The sequence below is a fragment of the Anguilla anguilla genome, chromosome 6 (assembly GCF_013347855.1).
Source record: "Anguilla anguilla isolate fAngAng1 chromosome 6, fAngAng1.pri, whole genome shotgun sequence".
Classification (NCBI taxonomy): Eukaryota; Metazoa; Chordata; class Actinopteri; order Anguilliformes; family Anguillidae; genus Anguilla; species Anguilla anguilla.
Genome location: NC_049206.1, coordinates 56081787 through 56103013, shown reverse-complemented (window position 1 = coordinate 56103013; position 21227 = coordinate 56081787). Strand labels below are relative to the sequence as shown.

General features: G+C 49.0%; 1 protein-coding gene across 2 annotated transcripts in view; it reads left to right on the top strand.

The window, feature by feature from the left end:
- Positions 1 to 21227, top strand: part of sesn1 (sestrin 1) — a 52386-nt gene that overhangs the window by 26576 nt on the left and 4583 nt on the right. The window contains exons 1-6 of one of the 2 annotated variants that reach the window (XM_035421758.1): positions 17292 to 17565; positions 18624 to 18689; positions 18920 to 19120; positions 19270 to 19452; positions 20105 to 20335; positions 20895 to 21042. In XM_035421758.1, coding sequence (XP_035277649.1) covers positions 17464 to 17565; positions 18624 to 18689; positions 18920 to 19120; positions 19270 to 19452; positions 20105 to 20335; positions 20895 to 21042 — 931 coding nt within the window. In that variant the 5' untranslated portion in view covers positions 17292 to 17463. Of the gene's footprint in view, positions 1 to 17291; positions 17566 to 18623; positions 18690 to 18919; positions 19121 to 19269; positions 19453 to 20104; positions 20336 to 20894; positions 21043 to 21227 lie in introns of those variants that run through there. The other variant, XM_035421757.1, reaches the window with a different exon arrangement.

Below are 21227 nucleotides of genomic sequence, written 5' to 3'. Positions count from 1 at the left end.
CCGGGGGGGCCGAAGGTCGCGGGCAGGTGGCAAAGACACGGACCAATCGGCAGCTTCCCTTTTTTCTTTTTCTTCTTTTAGTCGTTGGCAGGGGGTGAAAAGTTTGTGGGATGGGTGGAGGGCCCCCCCGCTAGGCCTGGAGGGGGGGGCTCTGTTCCTGCGATTCGGCGGGCTCGAAGGGGGTGTGTCCGGACCCGGCGTTCTCACAGCGCGCGGATCCCGCTGTAGCGCTAACGTGCGGGAGCACAAGGCCTCTCTTATCCAGCCCCGTTATGTAACCGTGGGCACGTAGACCGGGCCTGTGGGCGGGCATTCATTTTCGCTGTGTCATTATTTTTTTTTTTAGGTATGGGGTGGTTTCTGTGCTCCTGGTCCCTACAGATCTTCACTTTTGGGTGTGAGGTGATGGTAGGGTGTGCCCCTTACCTCCAGGTATTTGTGTCATATTTGTGGTTGGGAATGGAGTGCAGGTTGTAATGTACGTTCAGGTTGTTATGGAGGAGAAGGCTGTAAAGGGAATACAGGTTGTAATGTACATTCTGGTTGTCATGGAGGAGAAGGCTGTAAAGGGTGTACAGGTTGTAATGTACATTCTGGTTGTCATGGAGGAGAAGGCTGTAAAGGGAATGCAGGTTGTAATAGAATTGCAGGTTGTAATGGAGGTGCAGGTTCTAGTGGAGGTGGAGGTTGTAATGAAAGGAGAAGGCTGTTTTATTGGGGAAAGTAAAAGGCGCTCTATTGTTGCAGTGCCCTGGCGATTGTTCGTCCCGGGGAAAGGGGGGGGGGGGGGGGTTGGTTTGGGAAGCATCACGCCTCCCCGCCCTCGGCCGAAACATCCGCCCCGGGCCAGCTGGTGTCCTTTCCCTCCATTCTTCTCTTCCTTCCTGCTTTGGGCGGCTGTCAGAGCCGCATGCGCTCCTGGCTGCAGAGCTCACTGGCCGGTTCCCTTACAGATCTGGCTGTACTGGGGCACACTGCATAGCCACACCCCCCCCCCCTCCGTATTCTGAACGAAAAATAGGTGTGGATGAGGAGTTGAGACACCCCCTTCGCATGCTGTGTTAAATGCTACCCAAACGCGGGTTATTCTGCAGTACAAAAAAGAGTTCCTGTTCGCGGAACGGTGCAGGGGTCGTCACGGCGACTCCAGGCTGTGACGACCGCCGTCGGGTCTGCGGCGACGCCAGCGGGAATCCCGCCGGTGCGGAGCGAGCCGCTCGCGCAGCGCAGAGCGAAGAAAGAACGCGTCGGGGACACGCTGTGGCGTTGAGTCTTCCTTCTCTGAACACTGCCACAGGTCAAACCCTGCAGAGCCATCACTTCATTACATTTTGTTACATTGCAATAGATTACATTGTTACATTAGATTGCATTGCGTTATCACTACATTACACTAGATTCCATTACATTGTTACATCACAATACAGTACATTACAATTTGTTCCACTGCATTGCATTACATTGTTATATTAAATGGCGTTACATTTCATTACAGTACATTACACGATGCTACAGAGTGATTGACAGAGTAAGTGCATCCACCTCACTTGTAAGAGCAGCTGAGGACACTGGCAGGCTAGCGAGTGAATAGACAACACCACCGAAGCGCTAAACGTTAGCTAGCCGTGTTAACCTGATACCGTAATAAAAGTGGGAGCACGTACAGAGAACAGCCGTGATGATTCATACAGCGCTACAGTTATGAGTCTTTAGGCCGGCTTCTTAGAGATGTTACGAGGCTCCAGACTCCTGCCGACTTTCTCGCCTCTGGCCCTTAGGAAAGTGTTGCGGGTTCATGGTTGGGGAAGTGAAACCACAGACAACAGCTTGCAGGTTTCAATTCCAGGCTTGAACGTACATATTGGCTGTTTTGTGTTTGTGTGTGATGGTGTGTGTGTCTGTGTGTGTGTGTGTGTGTGTGTGTATACTGTGTGTTTGTAAGTATATAAGCTATATTGTTGAATAAATGAGTCTAATGCTGAACTAGATGAAGTGGCTACTCTAGCTGTGTAATGATATTGCACTGTACGTGTAGGAGGAGGACCTGATGGAATGCACCTGGGGGGTCTAGTATGTGACAGTCGCAGCTGCTTGTTCGACCTACCTCTGCTGTGTCACACACGATTCCGTCCCCTCTGGGGGAACTCTGCATACCCCCCCCCCATGAGCGCTCCGAGCCTGGGATTGTGAGGAGGAGTGCGAGGGCGTGGCAGGTGAGGGTAACCTGTCCTCCCCCCTGAAGCCGACAGTCGCCACATTGTGCTCTGAAAGGCCCCCCCGCTAACTGCTAGCTGTCGATGGCAGAACAGTGGCAGTCCTGTACTACCCCCAGTGGGCCTAGCCTCGCGCTGCTGAAAGGGCCCACACACACACACTGGGGATTGTTCCTCAAAGTCACTGCCAGGGGGGTCAAGGTGCTGCCAGCCCTAATCTATACAGTGCCCGCCCGCCGGGACAAGGTTCTTCAGCGGGACCGTCCCGTCCCATCCGTCTTTTTAAGCAGCGCCCGCTCATCGTTTTCGTCTGGGCGTGACGTTCGCGCGCGCGCTCCTCGTCTTCGTCTTCCTAAATCGCCCCGTCGGAGAGAGAGTCCGTTGCCTCATCTCAGCGTTAAAAAAAAAAAATAAAAATAAAAAAAAAACACGAAAAAGAACTGCACACCCCCCCGCCTCCTCCCCCCCCCACCCCCCGCTGCACCAAACACGCCACACGCGTGTATTTGTGCGGTTTGATTTTAATTTTTTAAATCCTTGCACCCCCCCACCCCCCCCCCTCCCACTTTGACTGCCTGTCAGTTTTTTTTGTATCTGTGTAATAAACAACTCAAGTGTGTCACGCAGATGGGCGGGCGGGTGGCCAGAGGATGTGGAATCTTAGCTCGTGCGGCGGGGGGGGGGGGGGGGGGGGCGGGGGGGCTGGCGGCTTGGCCGCGGCGGCTCTGTTGTTCGAACGCTCGCCCCCCCCACGCGTTCAGAGCCCCTCCGTGTCTCGGGTCTACACACACCGCAGTGGGGCTGTTTGTGTAAGTCAAATATTTCAATGGCCTCTATTGGAAATGAGGTGTAAAAAAAAACAAAAAGAATGTGTGAGTATGTGGTAGCTCTGTATTTCCACGTGGAAAGATTTTATACTTAGGACACTTGATGTAAGCGTTAATTATACATCAAGTATTTATAAGTAGTGCAAAACGGCGTACGTCAGCACACTGTTTTTCCACACGGGTTTAACTACTCTATTTTCGCTTTTTTTTTTCTTTTGTTTTGTGAATGAAACTGTCATGTCGGTACAGTCTGAGGAATGGAACTGTAATGGGCCTCAGGGGCAGGACTGGGGCAATTGGCACAGGGCTGCTGGCACAGACTTTAAAGCTCTCGTGTTTGATGAAAGGAGGTTACGTAACTCTTTTAACAGCTAGCTTTCCAGTTACCTTCCCTCAAAAGCAGGCCTAGCGCCTGAGAGCACCAGGGCAGGGGGGAGGGCAGGTGTGCCTTCATCCCAGCCAGCAGTCTCTGTCGGTCTAGGCGAGCCTGAGGCTTCTGGATATATGGCCTGACAGGCCTGCGGAGAGAGGGAGGAGAGAGAGAAAGAGAGAGAGAGAAAGGTTGTGATAGCTGTCTGTGTACTGGAATGTTCTTCCCCCCCCCCAGCTAAGGGATTTGTTAAGACAATGTGCCAGATTCCATGGAATAATCATTATATATTTTTTCCTCATTATAAATACATATGTACTTTAACAGAGTGCCAAACTGTAAGGTGCCATCGTCTTCCCTGTTGTTATTTTTGGCACCTGTCTTGCAGACTCATAACATTTTTATTTATTTTTTTGTAAAACACGGAGGACTTGGCCGATTTTTTTTCTCCGTTGTCGAGCCGAGCAGCGTTTTGGCTCTTGGGGGGGGGGGGGGGGGGGAGCCTGGCGCACCGCCGCCGATTTACCTGGGTGTCAGTCACCGTGACGCAGAGAACGTTCGCGGAGCAAACAGGTGCTGCCAGGAGGCAGGTAAACAAGTCCTTTCGCCTGCGGGGAAGGACAGTCGCTCTGAGTAAACAGCCAGGGAGAACATTCTGGAGCCTTAAGACTTCACCTGACCTCACAGAATTGTTATTGTCTGTCATAAAAAACATGTTTTTTTAATATTAAGATCCGTTTATGGCTCCTTGCATAGCGACACGTATTTTCACAACTCGTTCTTTTTACCTGTGATTATGTATTTTGAATCTCGAAAGAGAACTTAATTATGTTCTACATTTACTGCCAGATTGCAGAATCAACAATATTGTCCTTTTAAAAAACAATGTACTTTTGACTGAAAGTGCCCTAATCTTTTTTATATTTTATGGTTCCAAATTCTTTTAGGTGAAGGAGACAAACTCTTGTTTTGTGTTTTCGATGTTAGCTTTAGCCTGTCCCTCTGCTTTTCCTGTACTTTACGTTAGTTGGCACTGATTTTTTTTTTGAGTCCTGAACCAAATGAGGTGTATTATTAATGAACCATTTTTTGCTATTTGAGTTTGTAGTTTTTCTTTTGTTCCCTTTAAACGACCTTTAAATAGAAGCCATTTTTTTTATTAGCAGCTAGTTTCGGTGGTTTTCACTGGACGCAGCAGGCTGTGGATGACTATGAGGTAACGGTGAACTCCCCGTGGGAGCAGGTGAAGGTTGTATGACCAGCACCAGTTCACTTAACAGCGTCTGGCGCCCACAGGCAGCTGTGACCAGGGGGATGGCGGCCATCTGGCGTCCCAGATTGTCTTGTCGAACGGCGGGCGCTTTTTGGCCTGTACTGGGGGAAGCCCTGGGAACGGTAGCGTCCTGCGCTCAAGCACTCAGACAGACTGGCCGGGCGAGCGGCTCCCCCATCGTAGTGACAGTACCTGCGTTTGGCCACTAGGTGGCTGTTAACGTTCTATAAAGTAGAAGCAGCACTTCGGACAGCACAACAGAGGTTAGACTGGGTCATGCGGTCAGTGTAGGGTCTGTTGAATGGAACCCTTTTTCTCTGAAGTGGACTCAAATAGGCCCTTCGTCGTACCCTTTTTATGTGTGACCTCTTCCCCCTTCAGTCAGAACACGGTGATGTTTAGGGATCATAAGTAATTTATTCCTCAGTAGCTTTTCTAGGTGACGGTCTTTCATGGGACAAATACTTCTGAAATGTTTTTTGACTCCCAGCAGCAAGAAACATTTGAATTTTTGGGTTCAGTTTTTGCATCTGCCAATAGCTTGAAAACAAGCCTTCAATGTATGTGGCCTAGAATGCTGATGTCGGGATGATATTTTTAGTCAGACAGAAGCGCCCCCCCTCCCCACCCCCCATCTCTGTCCCTCATTGGCCTCCAGCATCAGCGGCAACAACAACAACGTTTTCGGGCTGAAGACCCATGACTCCGGCTGAGCTGGCAGGAAGCATGAGGCGGCACAGCGGGTCTGGAGTTGGCAACCTCCCCGAAACGTCGAGACAAAGCCGTCCGTTTGACAGGGCCCGAGAATAACACCCGCCCGACCGCAGAAATGTTCACCGATTGGACGATGTGAACCCAGAGGCATTCGCTCGCGCTGTTGACCACGCGTGCAACGGTCTGACACCGACTCCCTCTGTAGGAACAAACTTGTTTTCCACAGCCCTGTTGTTTCAGTTGAAAGCACTAGCTCCCGGAACCTGTTCTACTCCTCTGTGTTTGTCGGGGAGGTCGAGAGAGTTGAGTAGCTGGCAGGCTCCTCGCCTCTCTCTTCGTAAATAACCTCTACCTCCAGTTATTAATAGTTATTTATTTATTTTAACTGCTCTGGCTTGTCGGTGAACTCGTAGTTTGCGTAAATTTCTTGGATAGCAAACGCGCTGCAGTTAAACGATTTTTAGCCCCTTTGGCTAAAATGAGTCAGTTGGACCCAACGCCGAGGAGTCCTATCTGAAACTCCCAAAAAAAAAAAAAAGAATACAATTGAGCGCGGATGAAAGGAGGTCTTTTTTTCGGGTGGGGGTGGGGTGGGGGGAGGGCATTGTTTGCAGTTGGTAGTTATGTGCTACCTAGCTCTGATAATCTCATATTTTTATTTTGTGCTGTCACCTCAAGACCATGGCACAGAGGGCGGGCTACATTTTGGTCAGATTCCTTTTCGGTGCGTGTGATTCAATCGCGCCTGTGACTCACCGTTTAAGGAAAATCGCCGCGATTACTGTGATGCGCCCAGGGCCGCCCGGAAGAGGGCCTGGCGTGTTTTTTTTTGAGGTGGCGTTTGAGGTTTCGCTAAATCGCTGTACGGTAACTATTTGCACGTGTTCACTGGGGAGGCCGGGGAAGAGCGAGCCTCAGATGAAAGGCCTAGGTGCCTTTGAGGCGTTTGTGTTGTCGCGTCTGTCACACTTGCTTATGCCTAGTGCGTGTTACACGATTTTAGCAAGGCTTTTGTAGTCTCTGACTAATTTTCAAGGTCTTAAGAGATCGATCGCACCCGTGACCGACAGTCTTCTAGTGTGATGTGGTCAGAGACTCGGCCGATCCAGTCGTAAGCTCGTCTACGACTCTCGTGAGAACATCAGACTGGTTTTTTAAGTCTTTTAAGATCTAGTTTATTACGATCATGAATCCTCTGGTGTGTGAGCCCCTGTGATTTACCAGTCTTTTGTCAGTCAGTGCAGTGTGAGCGTTTCTAGGATGAAAATACCAGCGATTTTTAGGAAAGATGGTCGCTAAGCGCGACATGCTCTCCGTTGTTAGGATGGTGTTAGGATTTTAGAAGTTGTGTAAGGAGCACTAGGCATTAGCCGTAGACTGAGGTCGGGGCGGGATGTCCCATTTTAAGACACGCTAATTTCACCTGACGGGTGGAAATTAACTTCACGTTTCTGTTACACATCTCTGGGACAGCTGTTTTTATTCTTTCTCTCTTTCGCTCTCTTCCTCTTCCTCTCTCTCTCTCTCTCTCTCTCTTGTTTATGGCTTCACAGCTTCACAGGCTGTTAAAATCAGGGACCTGTTGAGTTCAGTGTCCCAGGCCGCCGCAGATATAATTATCTGGGAGATGATAAAATCTTTTCTGACAGTGCCCGGAGAGGGGGGTGGGGTGGGATATGGGAGAGGATGGGATAGGGTGGAAGGGGGTGGGAGGGGCAGGGAGGGGGGGGCGGGGTGTTTTCTTCGTTCTGTTGAAACAACGCTGCTGGACCAGAGGCTGATTAAACCGGCTGCAGCCGCGCTCGTATCGACCGGAAGGTCCCGGGAAGGAGAGGGAATCGGGAAGAGAGGCGCTGCGCACGCTGGGTTTTTATTTATTAAAAAAAAACCAGTTTCGTCAGCCGCCGCTCGCGTCCACAAACAAACCGCTGCGCCTTATTTTTCTCTCTTCCTCTTCCTCGTCGTCTCCCGACAGGCGTGCAGTTTAGCAAACAAGAGGCTGTGAGAGCGAGCGATCGGCCTCTCTTTAATCGAGGTCGCTTCGTCGAAACCACGCAGAGCGGCGGTGTCCTGCTCTGACCCCCGAGCGCGCCGGGGGTCGCGGTTTTCGTTTCCTTTCAGCGTCGACGTAACCCCCGCTCCTGTTTACCGAGCGATAGCCGGCGACGCTGTTAGCCGCCGCCAGTTTTTTTGTTTGTTTTTGTTTGTTCGTCGCGCGCGCTGTGAAAGGACTCGAGCGTGTCGTGCGATCGAACCCCCAAAAGCCGCCAAGTTCTGTTCCTTTCAGCGAGGTCCCGCCGCCTTCCCGAAAAGCACAGCGCAGCACGGGGTCTTTACAAGCAGAACCCCGCATTACACAGCAGGGGTAACCTTGCGTTTTGATTGGAGGACGCATAAACTCCTATTGCATGGCCTTTTTTTTTTTTTTTTTTTTACCTGTTTTAACTGACTTTAAGTCATAAGGTCACTGAAAATTGCCACCCTTGTTCGTTTAGACACAAAGAAAGTGTGAATAAAGCTGAAATACTGACGTTGTATCTCTTTTATTAGTGTTACATTAACATTGTGACAGGGGATTGTGACATTTAGTGCTACATGTTAACCTTCTGAAAGAGTTCAGTTTTGTTGTCTTCCTCTGATTTCCGCCACCTTCTGATCTTCTGTTGATCATCAGCCTGTTTTGTGGGTTATGCGTCTGCGTCGGTTTGCATGTTTCAGGTGTGCGGGTGTTTGTTCTCGCGCTGCAGGTGTGCGGCTGCCTCTGCCTTCGCCGCCCTGAGCGAAGGTCGCGAAGGGGAAATGGCCAATCTGTCTCGCGCGCGGCCCCGTGTGAATTATTGATCCGCGTGCTTCCAGACGCGGGTGATGTCATTTTGGCCGGAGCGGAAGTTTTTCGGTTATGGAGGCCGGTGCTCCAGCGTCCGGCCGGACGGGGCTCCCCAACCCCCAGTGGAAAAACACGGTGTGCTGGTTATGGGGGGTGGAGCTCCGGTGTTCGCCCTGCCGGGGGCGTCTCGATGGACCCGTCAGGAGCTCCCCAACCCCCAGTGGAAAAACACGGTGTGCTGGTTATGGGGGGGTGGAGCTCCGGTGCTCGGCCTGCCGGGGGGTGTCTCGATGGACCCGTCAGGAGCTCCCGAACCCTCAGTGGAAAAACACAAGGCCGAGCCGCCACGGCATTTTACAATGGATGCAGATTTCCTCACGGCACGTGCAAGAATTTACGGACCCCGTTGTTAATTAACCGAATGCCGACGTCTTCGTTTAGAGCACTTTCCTTGCACAACGCCCCCCCCCAAAAAAAAAAGAAAAAGAAAATTGAGGGTCTAGATTTAACCGTTTCACGGACGAGTGAACTAGGAACAGAAATGTTCTGGTCTTCCATGGCTGCACACATCTGGTGATCTTTTCACCCTTTGTTCAGTGGGTGACGTTCGTGCTTTTTTTTGTGGGGGATCTAGCTCTATAGAGGTATGCTAAAAAAAGGTTGTACACGACTGTGTGTGTGCGTGTGGGTATGTGTGTGTGCGTGTTCTGGTGAAGTGTGTGTGTGCGCTTGCAAGCGTGTGGGGCACGGGTGCACAGATGCGTATCTGTGCTGGCGGCGTGCAGACGTTCGCTTCAAAGCGCTTGTGGGTGTTACTGAGAACAAGTGAAAGTTCCTTGCGAACACTGTGTCCCCCAAAAGGTGAATGTCCTCAGTTGCCACTTCAGGAGCCAATAGGGCGCCTCGATTGCTTGTTTCCTGTGCCCCCGTGTTTACCGATAGCAGGACGAGGGCGGATGGTTTTATTTATAAAAAGCAGTTTATTATAACAGTGTTATTTCCGGGCCCGCCGAACAGCGCTTCATAGGCGATTCAATTATTAACGGCGGCCATTCAGTTTCTCCGTTGCCGCGGGGATTAGGTTCTGCGAGCCGCCTTTGTGACGACGGGCGGGCGCTCATCTGGTATTGATGAGGAAACGGACACTGGGAAATTTCCCAGGGGGCAGCGGGGCGTATCGCGCCTCTCTCTCCCTCTCTCTCTCTCTCTTTCTCTCTCGCCCGCCCGGCCGTTTCCGTGGTCAGAAAAGGGCTTGACGTAACCCCGGGTGCTCATGCCCAACGGTGCCACTCTGAGGCGGGGGGTATGGCGTGTGCCAGTACCGCTGGGGCATGGGCACTGGAGTCTGCCAAACGCCCTTCCACGGTTTCAGTGAAGCGGGAGGCTCCTGATGATGGAACATACCCATCTGAGCACCAGCCCCAGTGAAAGATGGCACGTCATCTCCCCATTTCTGCTAGGAATCCAAGCACTCCGTTTTACCTTTCTATGCCTCCGCGACGGCACAGCCGTGGGTCAAAGGTCAAGGTCACTGTGACCTCACAAAACATGTTTTTTTTGCCTTGGTTGACGGAGGCATACAACCGCGAGGCGGTATTTATTTTTATTTTTTTTCCCTTCGTCCTTGATGATGGAAATGTTGGAATGTGGACTGCACTTTAAAAACTCTGAAGTAGGGAATATCCAGTGCTTGGCTCTGATTCACTCGACTCTGTTGGAGTCTTTGAGTTGATGGGATCAGCCTCTTTTTGAATGACTAGCAGTTACAGATGCCCGGCTCTGTTTGTCTTGGTTGACTTTGATAAATATCTCTGTGCTGCTGAAGCTAATTGGGTGATAATACCTTTCCTGTACACTGTGGTGGCGAGGGGAAATCATATGAGGAACAAGGGATATTATTGTCTGCAGTGATCCAAGCAGTTCCCATATTTATTCATTATGATTTACAGTATCCTTAAGTGTATTTAAGGAAGATAAATGTGACTTTTAAACTAGCCGTGGGTTCATTTAAGTACAGAAGCCCGTATGGTCCAAAACAAAGAAATAAATTTACTGTCCCGCACCTCTCATTAGAAATCGCACGTGCAGACTAACTGGAAAACATGCTTACCGGAATCATTTGAGTGGACTGGCGGAGAGCTGTGGAATTTGGGTGGATTCTGAAGGTGAGGTTTAGCCTCAGTGCCACGGGGCAAGCTTCACTGGCGCTTCCTGTAATGTACCTGACCTCACCCCCCGCAACCACCCACCCCCCGCCCCCCCGCCCCCTGCCTCCCCAGCCGAAACACCTCACCTGGGTCACCTGCCGCCCAACAGCGAGGGGGCGGCCACCCTGCCCCAGATGCCGCCCGAATCCCGAAACGGGCGAGCCCCTGGGCCGGCCTGCCGAGAACCGACGGGGCTGCTGGGAAGTTTCACTTTTTTTTGTTTTTTTTTTAAACACGCGTTTCTAAAGATAGCGGAGCGGCGGTTTTATTTCTCCTTCTCAGTGCCGTTGCTCCGGGCGCCCTGCTGTGGCAGCTGGGAGCCCCTCCCCCCTGTAATAACATCCAAGGGGAACCGGCGCTTCCTCGCGTGTGGGAAAAACCTCTGGAAGCACACGCCTGGAAACTTCCGGAAGCTTCTGGAAACTCCACATCGGTAGCCAGGGAAAATGGGGGGGGGGGGGCTGGAGCACGAGAGTGTGTTTGTTCTCCTTTCGCACTGTTTCTTTTTCCTCTTTTTTAAGAAAACGTGTTCATTTTATTTTTTGTAAAAATACGCCCGACCGTGTGGCGTGGGAAGCAGGTCGCGTTCGTTTCGGGGAGGGGGCGGGGGGGGTGGGGGGGGCACCTCTGAGGCGGGCTGAACCAGAACCCCGCGTCCAGAAGCCGATGAAGACGAGCTCAGATTTAGAGAAGAGGGGGAGGAAGGGAGATGGGGGCAGGTTGGGTATGTGGGTCAGCCACAGACACCAGAGAGTTTCAGTTTGAATAGGGCCCCTGCGCTGTGTCTTCTGCCATTCGTTTACAGAGGAGCCCTGGTGGGCTACAGGTGTTCTGCCGGAGCTGGGGGGTCCTGTGGGGGCTGTGGGGGCTGTGGAGTGGGCCAGGGAGACAGCTCCCACCCCCTCCCCCGACCTGCACAGGAACAGCTCCTCTCATTGGCTGGGAGTCTGCATCAGCTTCCCAAGTGACAGTGACTGTTGGGATAGATTGTTAAATGAAGGGGTGGCCAGCAGGGGGCACTGCAGAGGCCTGCACTCATAAATAGGCTGAGGAGGGTCTGATGTTGAGAGGGGTGCAATGGGCTCCAGTCCCAAATGGACTGAGGAGGGGTCCCATGTAGAGAGGGGTGCGATGGGCTCCAGTCCCAAATGGACTGAGAAGGGTCCCATGTAGGGAGGGATGGAATGGTCGTACCAACACTCTGGGGCTTTGCAGGTTGTCAGAAAAGAATAAAGGGGGATTAAAAACTGGTTGGGCTTTTTTTTCCTACATTTACAAAATCTTGCTCAGAAAGGCTTGTAGTGTTACAGGAGGGAGTTTTCTGAGTCAGTGTTCTTGGCTGCTGCAGCGACGGATCGAGCTTGAATTTCTGGGCTTCACTAATGTTGTCCTCCAGTTATAAACTGCTTTACAATCACATACTTAACTTTTAATCACCAAGTAAACAATTCATAGAACTTGGGGACAGAGGGACTGTTTTAAACGAGGATACAGTTTAAAAGTGCTCTGTCATTACACTACATTTTCGCCAGGCTGGTGTTTTGACATAACATATCAAACATATCTTCAGTTTTAACAATAAGAAAAAAATGGGAAATTTAATAGGATGATGCTGGATATGCTATCCTTGTGGGAAAATATGTTGGTGTTTTTTAGTGACAGTAGAGCTTGTTTGTTGAAGTTTTATGCATAAAGTGCGTGGAGTTCAAAACAAAAACAGGGGTCTACTAATTATGGCTCTGGAATAGGTGTTTATATAGCAGTTCCTGAATTTTCTTGTAAAATAAATTGCCTGCCTTGTTATGAAGATAGTCACTGCCGCACAAGTTTGTGCTGTAACAGAGGTTTTCAGAGTGCAAGGGGAACAAAAAAAAAAAAAAGGGTTGGACCCTGTAACTGTTATTCTGCACTCTGATTGGTCAGCGCTTGTTGCTAGGCTTATGTCATTGTTTTTATTTTTTCTGCAAAGTGAAAAAGTCAGGTTTGAACTGGTTGAGACGACTGTGTCAGGCAACTTCTGCCACTTGTTGAACACCCGGCTTCTGCGGTTTCGCTTCGGTCCTGTGTGAAAAAACGGCTGAACACCATCAACTCACTTCAGTTTTGCCAAAGATTTTTTGTTGTTTGTTTGTTTGTTACGCCTTTGATTAAAAAGCATATACATTCATACGTCTTACAAAACGAAAGCACTGCATTTGAACCCGTTTGCCATTTTCCTGAAATGATTGTTTCCAGGCAGCTTAGAAGTGCCTGTAGGAAAACGTATCGTTTTTGCATGCGTTGCGTAAACGGTGTAAATCAAATCAAAGTAGCGCTGGGCATGTAAAGCTTCTGTAACATGCGTTTCGCCCTTTTCCCCGCGAGGACGCACGCAGCAGCGCCGGGGATAACACATGCATTTCTCTCACCCTTTCTCTTCTCTTCTTTTCTCTTTGAGGCGGAAAAGGAAACGGGTGACCCCCTTTAAAGTCACATGACCCCCCCAACCCCCCCCCCCCCAGAAGACTGCTGCTGCAGCGGCGGCGGCGGCGGCGGCGGGGGCGTGCCGTGGGATTCGCGAAAAGCTTGCAGTGTGGCGAGGAGCCGCTGTGACCTTGTGAAAAGGATGCCGGTCCCCTCTGGCCGTACCGCGAACTGGTGAATCTGCATATTAACCGAGAAGGCCGGTGGAGCCAAGAGAGGAACTCTACATATTCAAAAAAAACTCCCCTTCCCTTTGTGTTGTTTGAAAGCTGTTCTGTCGTGTTATCCTTGGGTTTTATATATATATACATTATCTTTTTCCACTTGTTTGTCTCATTTGGACGCTTCTCGAAGTGTTTCCCCTATGAGCACTCCGGAGACTGGGGAATTACAGAGTGCGTAAGGGTTTGTTTCCGCAGCTTTTGGGAGCAGCTTATAAGGGAACGCAGAACGGGGATTTTATTAAAGCTGCGCCCTCGCTTGATGTGGGTTAGGGCATGCGAGCTTTAGTGCGCACTGTAGCTGCGTTTGAATCGAGACCGCGCTGCGTTTGAATGGAGACTGCGCTGCGTTTGAATCGAGGCTGCGCTGCGTTTGAATCGAGGCTGCGCTGCGTTTGAAGCGAAACTGCGCTGCATTTCGTATTGTTCCGGGGTGTTCAAATGAGTATTACCGAACAAAACTTTTTAAGTTTCACAAGCTTCCTTGGACGAGAGCACACCTACTCCTCCCCCACTGGCTGGCATCCGTCGGCTGAAATAAAAGTTCTGCACTGCAGTGAACCCGAGTCACGTTATCGAGTGATTCACATACCTGTTCGAGCAATGTTTGGCACTGTGGGCTGTAATGTTTGGCTGAGGTGACCAGGAGGAGTGTCACAAGGTCATTTAAAGCAGGGCAGGTGTGTGAGCTGCTCTCCATCTTGATGTACACAGGTGAGCTTCCGTTGAGTGTCAGACACTTCATGTAAATGATACTCAGCAGGCAAGTGGAGTCGTAGTATCGTTTTGAGTACACACACATACACACACACACACCGGACACAGTGCTGAAGCACTCTCTTTGGTACAAGATTTGTGCTCCTTGGATTGTTTCTCTTCACTGTCTTTGTGTTTGAGATGTTTATTTCATCCTGTCCTTATTCATCCACTACACATACACACACATTTTATATATATATATATATATATATATATATATATATATATATATATATATAATTACATAAACACATACACACAGACACAGAGTTGATCTAAGAGGAGCCCTGATATTGTAAGTGTCAACCTACCGGATTATCTGGTTTCAAATTGGGATTGACAGCCTGGTGCATTGACAATTTTAGGAGAATACCGTGCATTAATGGTTCGTCCATACTTCCGTTCTTGGTGTAAGCAGGGACTGTTGGACCCCCCCACCCCATTTGCAATTGATTTTTAGATACCGTCAAACGATGGATTCATGAATTTTTTGAAATTCGTTTTTTCACATTCACATTTTGAAACTGGGTCTGCTGCCAACATTTTAATTTATATCTGTTTATCTGACCTTGTCAGCCTCCCGCCCCCACCCCCCTTCTTCAACCCAAGAAATTCAGCACATTCGTGATGTAAGAAAAAACGTTTTTTCTTCGACAACAGTATTTTCATTCACCACGCCCCCACAGTGGGATTTCAGTCTGGGCGTTGGCTGGACCATTCCAAAATAGTGACCTTCTTGTTTTTGCACCATTACTTGGCAATTTTTGTAATGCCTTTGGGGTCATATTCCTGTTGGAGCACGAATAGCCATCCTAGTTTTCACCATGTAGACAATAAAGTTACCTATTCGTATCTGTGTTTGTATTCTAAACATAGCTATCGCTCAGACTGAAACAGCTACTCCTTTAGGGATTTGCCTGTATTTGTCTCCATCCATCTTGTCCTCGATGGCAACAGTTTTCCCGGTCCCTCCTTCTGAAAAGCAACTCCATAGCATGATGCTGCCCACTGCCGGACTTGATGTTTGGGATGGTGTTTAGCTGGGTGATGGGCTGGGTTTGGTTTGTGACTTTGCTTCCAGGCCTCAAGAGCTCAACGTTAGTCTCATCAGACCACAGAAGGCCCTCAGGGTCTGTCACATGGCTTCTGGCAAACTGCTGGTGTGGCTTAATGTCGGCCTCTCAGAAGTGGCTTCAGACTTTTTACCTACTAACATCTTTGTTACCGCCTAACATCTTGGGTCTTGAAGTTCCACAGGCAGTTCCTAGGTCTTTATGACTGTGCGACTGATCTGATCTGATCTGATCTGCTGTTTCACTTGCGCGAGACCTCACAAAGTTGGTGATGTTTCTTCTGCAAACACAATCACGCATTTGAACACAGGTGAATTAAATAATCGACATAGGTGGACCTCATTATCATATTTAGTGTGATCTCTAGAAAATACACCTGGTCCAAATTAGGTTGTTAATGTAAAGGGGGTGAATAATTATTGAGGCATAGTCTGGTTTTTAATGTTATTTGGAACACCTTTAAAGAATGTATTGCATTTAGACGTATTTGCAAAAAGAAAAAGGAGAGGGAAACTGAAGATACTGTGTGTGTGTGTGTGTGTGCATGCGTGCCTGTGTGTGCTATAACTATATATTGCTATAATCATGCATTATAGTTCATTTTCAGCTGAGCATTTCAAAATGTTCTCACAGCGTAGCACTCCTCCCAAAGTGTCAGGTTGGTTTTGTTCCCCGGGCACAGTAAAGCTCCCGAAGTTTGCCACTTGACAGTAATTTTGGCAGGGCTTTAATAGGCCTAAGCCTGGTCCACACCAGCCCATCCTTGGTTTGCTGAGCCATGGAGCTTAAAGCTATTTCCCAGCATAGTGCTGACTGTGGTTCCCCAGGCCCGTTTACAGCTTGGCCAGCGGTACACAATGAACTTGCTGAATGGCGACTATCTGACTTGCAGCCCGTGCCAAACTGACGAGCTCTTACAGTATGTGGCTTGCAGCGGTCCGTCTAAAAACCGGTTTCTCGCATAGGGTTGTTATTACTATTCTAGTAGACCTGCGCACGTTATTTGTCCATCCACCTTGTTTTCTCTTATTGTTATTGGCTACATTACCTTCATTGCACAACAAATTCAGTATCAGCAAGCTGCGATGTACTTTAATGTAAATTAAGAAGATGGTCTAGAACCTCTAATCGATTCAGATGTATTGTTTTTTCCTTCGGTTTTTAAGTCTGCAGTAGGCTATGTTGAAGTAAATGAGCGTTTGCCAACACTGCTCAGTCTCCGTTTATGAAAAGCGATGTGAATGTTGATTTAATTGCACAAGGAGATTTTCACCTGCAGGGTTATTTCGCTCATACGCCCTTGACAAAGCATAAAACGTGCATATCTGCTCTGGCCAGACGGCTGTTCATGACAATGCATATAGCTTACTCTTGTTTACTGACATCGATTTCTCTGTGTAAGATTGAACACTGAACATGCTGACCAAACAATAAAATTTACATTTGATAGAGTTAACATGAGAGATGGGGAGGTTGATGACGGATAGAGCAACCTTGACATTCGTCCCAGGGATCTAAGTAATATGTTTTTACAAGGCACTTCAACTTTGGAATACGGACTGACACTTTTTTTAAAATTATTATCTGGGTTTAATTCTGAGCAGACTAGTCCTATCGCGTTTAGCTAACACGCCTGCTTGCTAGCCCAGCTGGCTAAACCGTTGTCGATCTGATTCCGTTATTACGGTTATCTTGACTCAACTGCTTGCTCAGGGAATATGAATAGACTAGGGGAAATGTAGCCTCGCGCGGACTTGTTTACACCTTTCTCGGCTTGCCAGGATTTGCAAGCGAGCTCAACTTTCGACGGTGACGTTACGAAAAGGCAGTTTGTCAACTATCCTCTGCAACTGTTTATGGTAAATTAGTTGGGACTACAGCAGCTATAACTGCCAATAGTAAAGTAGTGCGCTTTTAAGTTGTTCAATTAAATATGACGGAATACGGATCCGAGTGAAATAAACGACGCCAGCTAAACTGTTCTTTATTTAGCAGCTCTTTGGCGAATACTAGACTAGATTGTTTGTTATCTTGGTTAGTTTATGCCGAAAACGAACAATAGTTACAACAGTTTTTGAAAGCCACATTAAGTATGTTATGTAATATTTTAATGAGGACGCAATACATGAGTCAACAACCATTTCGACTACTGTATTTTCAATAAGCAGGAAATGAATGGGCACTTATTTGTCTTTTTCCTTTACTTTGCAGTGCCCCGGTAATGAGCCCGTCCCTTGTACCCCTCCTCTTTATCTAATTGGATGAGTACGAACACGCGTGGCTGTGATTGGTTATTCGAAACGTCAGTTGTACCGACTGTAGCTTATTTACCCAAGAAAGGCTCTGAGCCACCAGTGTTCTGCTTTATTATCGAGCTGCCCGACCAACGAACAGCTGAGTGTGGACGCTGTCACTGCTCCATGGATCAAAGCCGACTCCAGGAACTATTTTAAAACAGTGTTCGTTTTGATTAGAAGTAACGAAGAAACAAAAATTCCGGGTAAATAAGACGCATAATGAGACACGCCACATCAGCCAACGAACCTACGGAAAACGGATCTTTTACAGTGTCACAGTTGTTCAACATATGCGCTCATTGTGAACGTCTCAGTAAAAAGGTAAATATATTTGAAAACGCATTTCAATGCTTCGGGAAAGGAATATGTACCTAGCTACGCCGATGCATCGGATTCTTTGTTCGATTGTCAAGTTCAAGAGTCGTTTCATCGAGAACTAAGGAGCTGCAGTCTTCTCTTTGTGCTAGAGACGCGTATGCGTCCCTTAAAATTTGCTTGGAACTTCTCTGCATTGAATCAAGGAAACCTTGTTTTTTTTTGTCACTTTTTTATTTTTATTTTTTTGCTACATGGTTCGTAACTTAATGTTGTGAACGTCCGCTGTGGTTCAACTGCAGCATAAGAACAATGGTCTGCGCTCCGGCTCGCCGTTCGTTCATTCATTGCCTTGGAAGGAATGCGTAATGCATTTGAAAGAAACGACCGTGTTGCGCCTTATTGTTTGTGGCGTTGTGGAATCAGACAATTAACTTGCATGTGCACATAAATGCCTGTCAGTTTATCGGTTGACTGTCATTATCTGAATACCGTGCTGTTGTGCTTGGTAAGCAAGGACAACGGAGCTGATGTCGCCTTAGCAGTACACGTACAGTATAGGTTGCTGTAGGTGCACGTATCAAATCATCCGTCATCACTTTGTGCATCGCAAAGCTGCTACCAACTGTGACCGCAGTTCGGTTGTACAGTCTGCCTTAGCTTCTAAACAGATGTTAGTGCTAAAAATCTGTCCAAAATCACCCGAGGAGTGTAGCGGTCTGTGGAGACGAGTGAGATTTGATACTCCTTGAGAAGTACAATACTTTATGTTCTGGGCATACTGCCAAAATGTAACCTAACGCACATTTCGGATTTAATTTTATTTTTCAAAAAAAGAAAAAAAAAAGAAAGATTGATTATAATTTCACAAGGATAATTTCACCAGCAAGGCTAATTTTCTTATACACCCTTGACAAAGCATAAAAAACAGGTTTTTAGGCTAAACACAAATGGGTATTTTAGAGTTTGGGTTGATTATTTTTGACAAGACAATCACCTGGACCATTTGACTCCAAAGTATGGTACATTTAAAAATAAAAAAATAAAACTGTTTTGTCTTACAGGAAATCGGAGTGAGGATCCCAAGACCTATAGGAAGTGGACCAAGCAGATTTATCCCAGAGAAAGAGGTACTGCAACATGCACACCTATTGTCTTGGGACAGCAGGTATTCAGGGCATGCTGTAATTCAGTCTAGCTCTGTGGGCTTTTCAGGAGTTTATGCACAGGAATGAAAGCTCTTTCATATTTGTTTTCCACACTTTTGTCAATTTGCCATCGCACAGACGAACTCGGGCATTGGTGGATTTTCGTGCGTTCCGTTTCACTGACCCCCCCTTGCCCCTCTCTCCCCCGTCAGATACTCCAGGTTAGCAAAGTGGATGCTAGGACGCAGTCGATATTTCAGGACGCGTTTTCCACGATGGGACGCCTCGACAACATCTCCTTGGTGATGGGCTTCCACCCCCGCTACCTGGAGAGCTTCCTGCGGACGCAGCATTACCTGCTCCAGATGGACGGCCCCCTCTCTCTGCAGTATCGTCACTACATCGGCATAATGGTAAGGGCTCTTCGGGAGGTGGGGCGGTGATGTCACAATGAGGGGCACGATGTCACAATGGAGCGGGGGTTGGACAGGTTCCACATTATGACATCACGCTTAACATTTGCACCTGGTTAACTGTGTGTGTGTGTGTGTGTGTTTCCTAGGCTGCAGCCCGGCACCAGTGTTCCTACCTGGTCAACCTGCATGTCAGCGGCTTCCTGCACGTGGGGGGGGACCCCAAATGGCTGAACGGCCTGGAGGGGGCCCCGCAGAAGCTCCAGAACCTGGGGGAGCTCAACAAAATCCTGGCTCACCGCCCATGGCTGGTGACCAAAGCACACATAGAGGTACGTTCCTGACGCACGCGGCTGTCCGTCCTAAGGTTCGCTGATGTCACAGTGACCTGGCTAATTTATCGCTGGCTCTTTACATACGTGTAGCTATGCTACATGTCTGTGAACATGTGGCTTTCATAGAAGCTTCTGTGTAGATCAGGCGTCTGCTGCCCTGCTCCTGGAGAGCCACAATCTCCTACTGGTCTTTGTTTTCACCTTAAAATCAGCACCCAGTTCAGACCCAGGTAACCAGGTGAGGTTAGTTAACTTTAATCAGCTGCTCTAATTCATTAATTAAGTGCAGAACCTGTGGTTCTCCAGGACCAGGGTTGCAGACCCCCGTAGATCTTCATAATTGTGACAGTCTGTTTTTCACAGTCAGTGTTGAAGACCCTTGTTATTTTTTTGGCTGTCGCATTGATTGGGCAGGGAGGTTGTGAAGACCATGGTCATTTTTTTGGCTGTTGTATTGATTTGGTGGGGGTTTGAAGATCACAGTGATTTTGTTGGCTGTTGTATTGATTTGGTCGGGTGGGTTTGAAGACCATGGCTATTTTTTTGGCTGTTGTATTGATTTGGGCGGGGGGGGAGGTTTTTTGAAGACCCTTGTTATTTTTTATGGCTTGTTGCATTGATCCATTTTGGCGACCCCTTTCTTCCACAGCACCTGCTGAAGACCGAGGAGCACAGCTGGTCGTTGGCCGAGCTGATCCACGCGGTGGTGCTGCTCACACACTACCACTCCCTGGCGTCCTACGCCTTCGGCTGCGGGATCACCCCGGAGATCCACTGCGACGGGGGCCACACCTTCCGCCCCCCCTCAGTCAGCGGCTACTGCGCGTGCGACATCGCCAACGGCAACGGGGCCATGGTGGAGATGCACTGCAACCACCAGGTGAGCGGGGCCGTCCCAGTGGGAGGGGCCTCTGCAGCGGCGTCCCTGTCACTCAAGTGTCATTCCTCGAAAAAATGGAAATGGAAAAAAAGTGAACCATAGTTCGCCTGTCCAAAGGGAAGATGCGTTACACTGGAGAGCTTTAAAAAATCAAATCTATATCTGGTCTTGATAGCATTCCTATAGATTTTGTGGTGTTTTTCCACACAGCATCTATTTTTATCACTGTGCTGTTCATTAATTGGCTTTACATTTTTAAAGTGCTTTCCAAAAAGGCGAGCTTTTTCATTGCATCTGTCAGGACTGAGAGGGGTTCTTGGCGCTTGTGACTCTGGACGGGTGCTCTTGTGAGTGGCCATTAAATGGCGCTCGCTGATGCAAGATTTGCGGGAGGGCGTCCAAGCCAGTGCCTTTTTTTTTGTTTTTTTTGACACTGGCGGCGAATGGACAGACGGCCTATTTTTGGCGGAGGGCCTGGCCCGTAGCGCACGTCCCACACAGCCCCCCCCCCCCCCCCCCCGTCCACAACCGAGCTGACCCTGTTCTCTGTCCTCTCCAGGGGACGGAGGCGTCGTGCGAGGTGGAGGTGCTGATGGAGAAGATGAAGCAGCTGCAGGAGTGCCGGGACGAGGAGGAGGCCACGCAGGAGGAGATGACCACGCGCTTCGAGCGGGAGAAGACGGAGAGCATGCTGGTGGGTGCCGCAGGTACGCACCCCTCCCCTCTCTCTTTCTCTCTCTCTCTCGCTCTCTCCACCCCCCCATCCCTCCATCCCTCCATCGCCACCGCTGCTCGGCCAGACCATCTGCTCCCTTTCGCACCTCGGTCGTCCTCGCTCGCGCCGTGGTCGCATGACTCACGGGCGAGAGAAGCCGCCGCACGCCAACTCTCA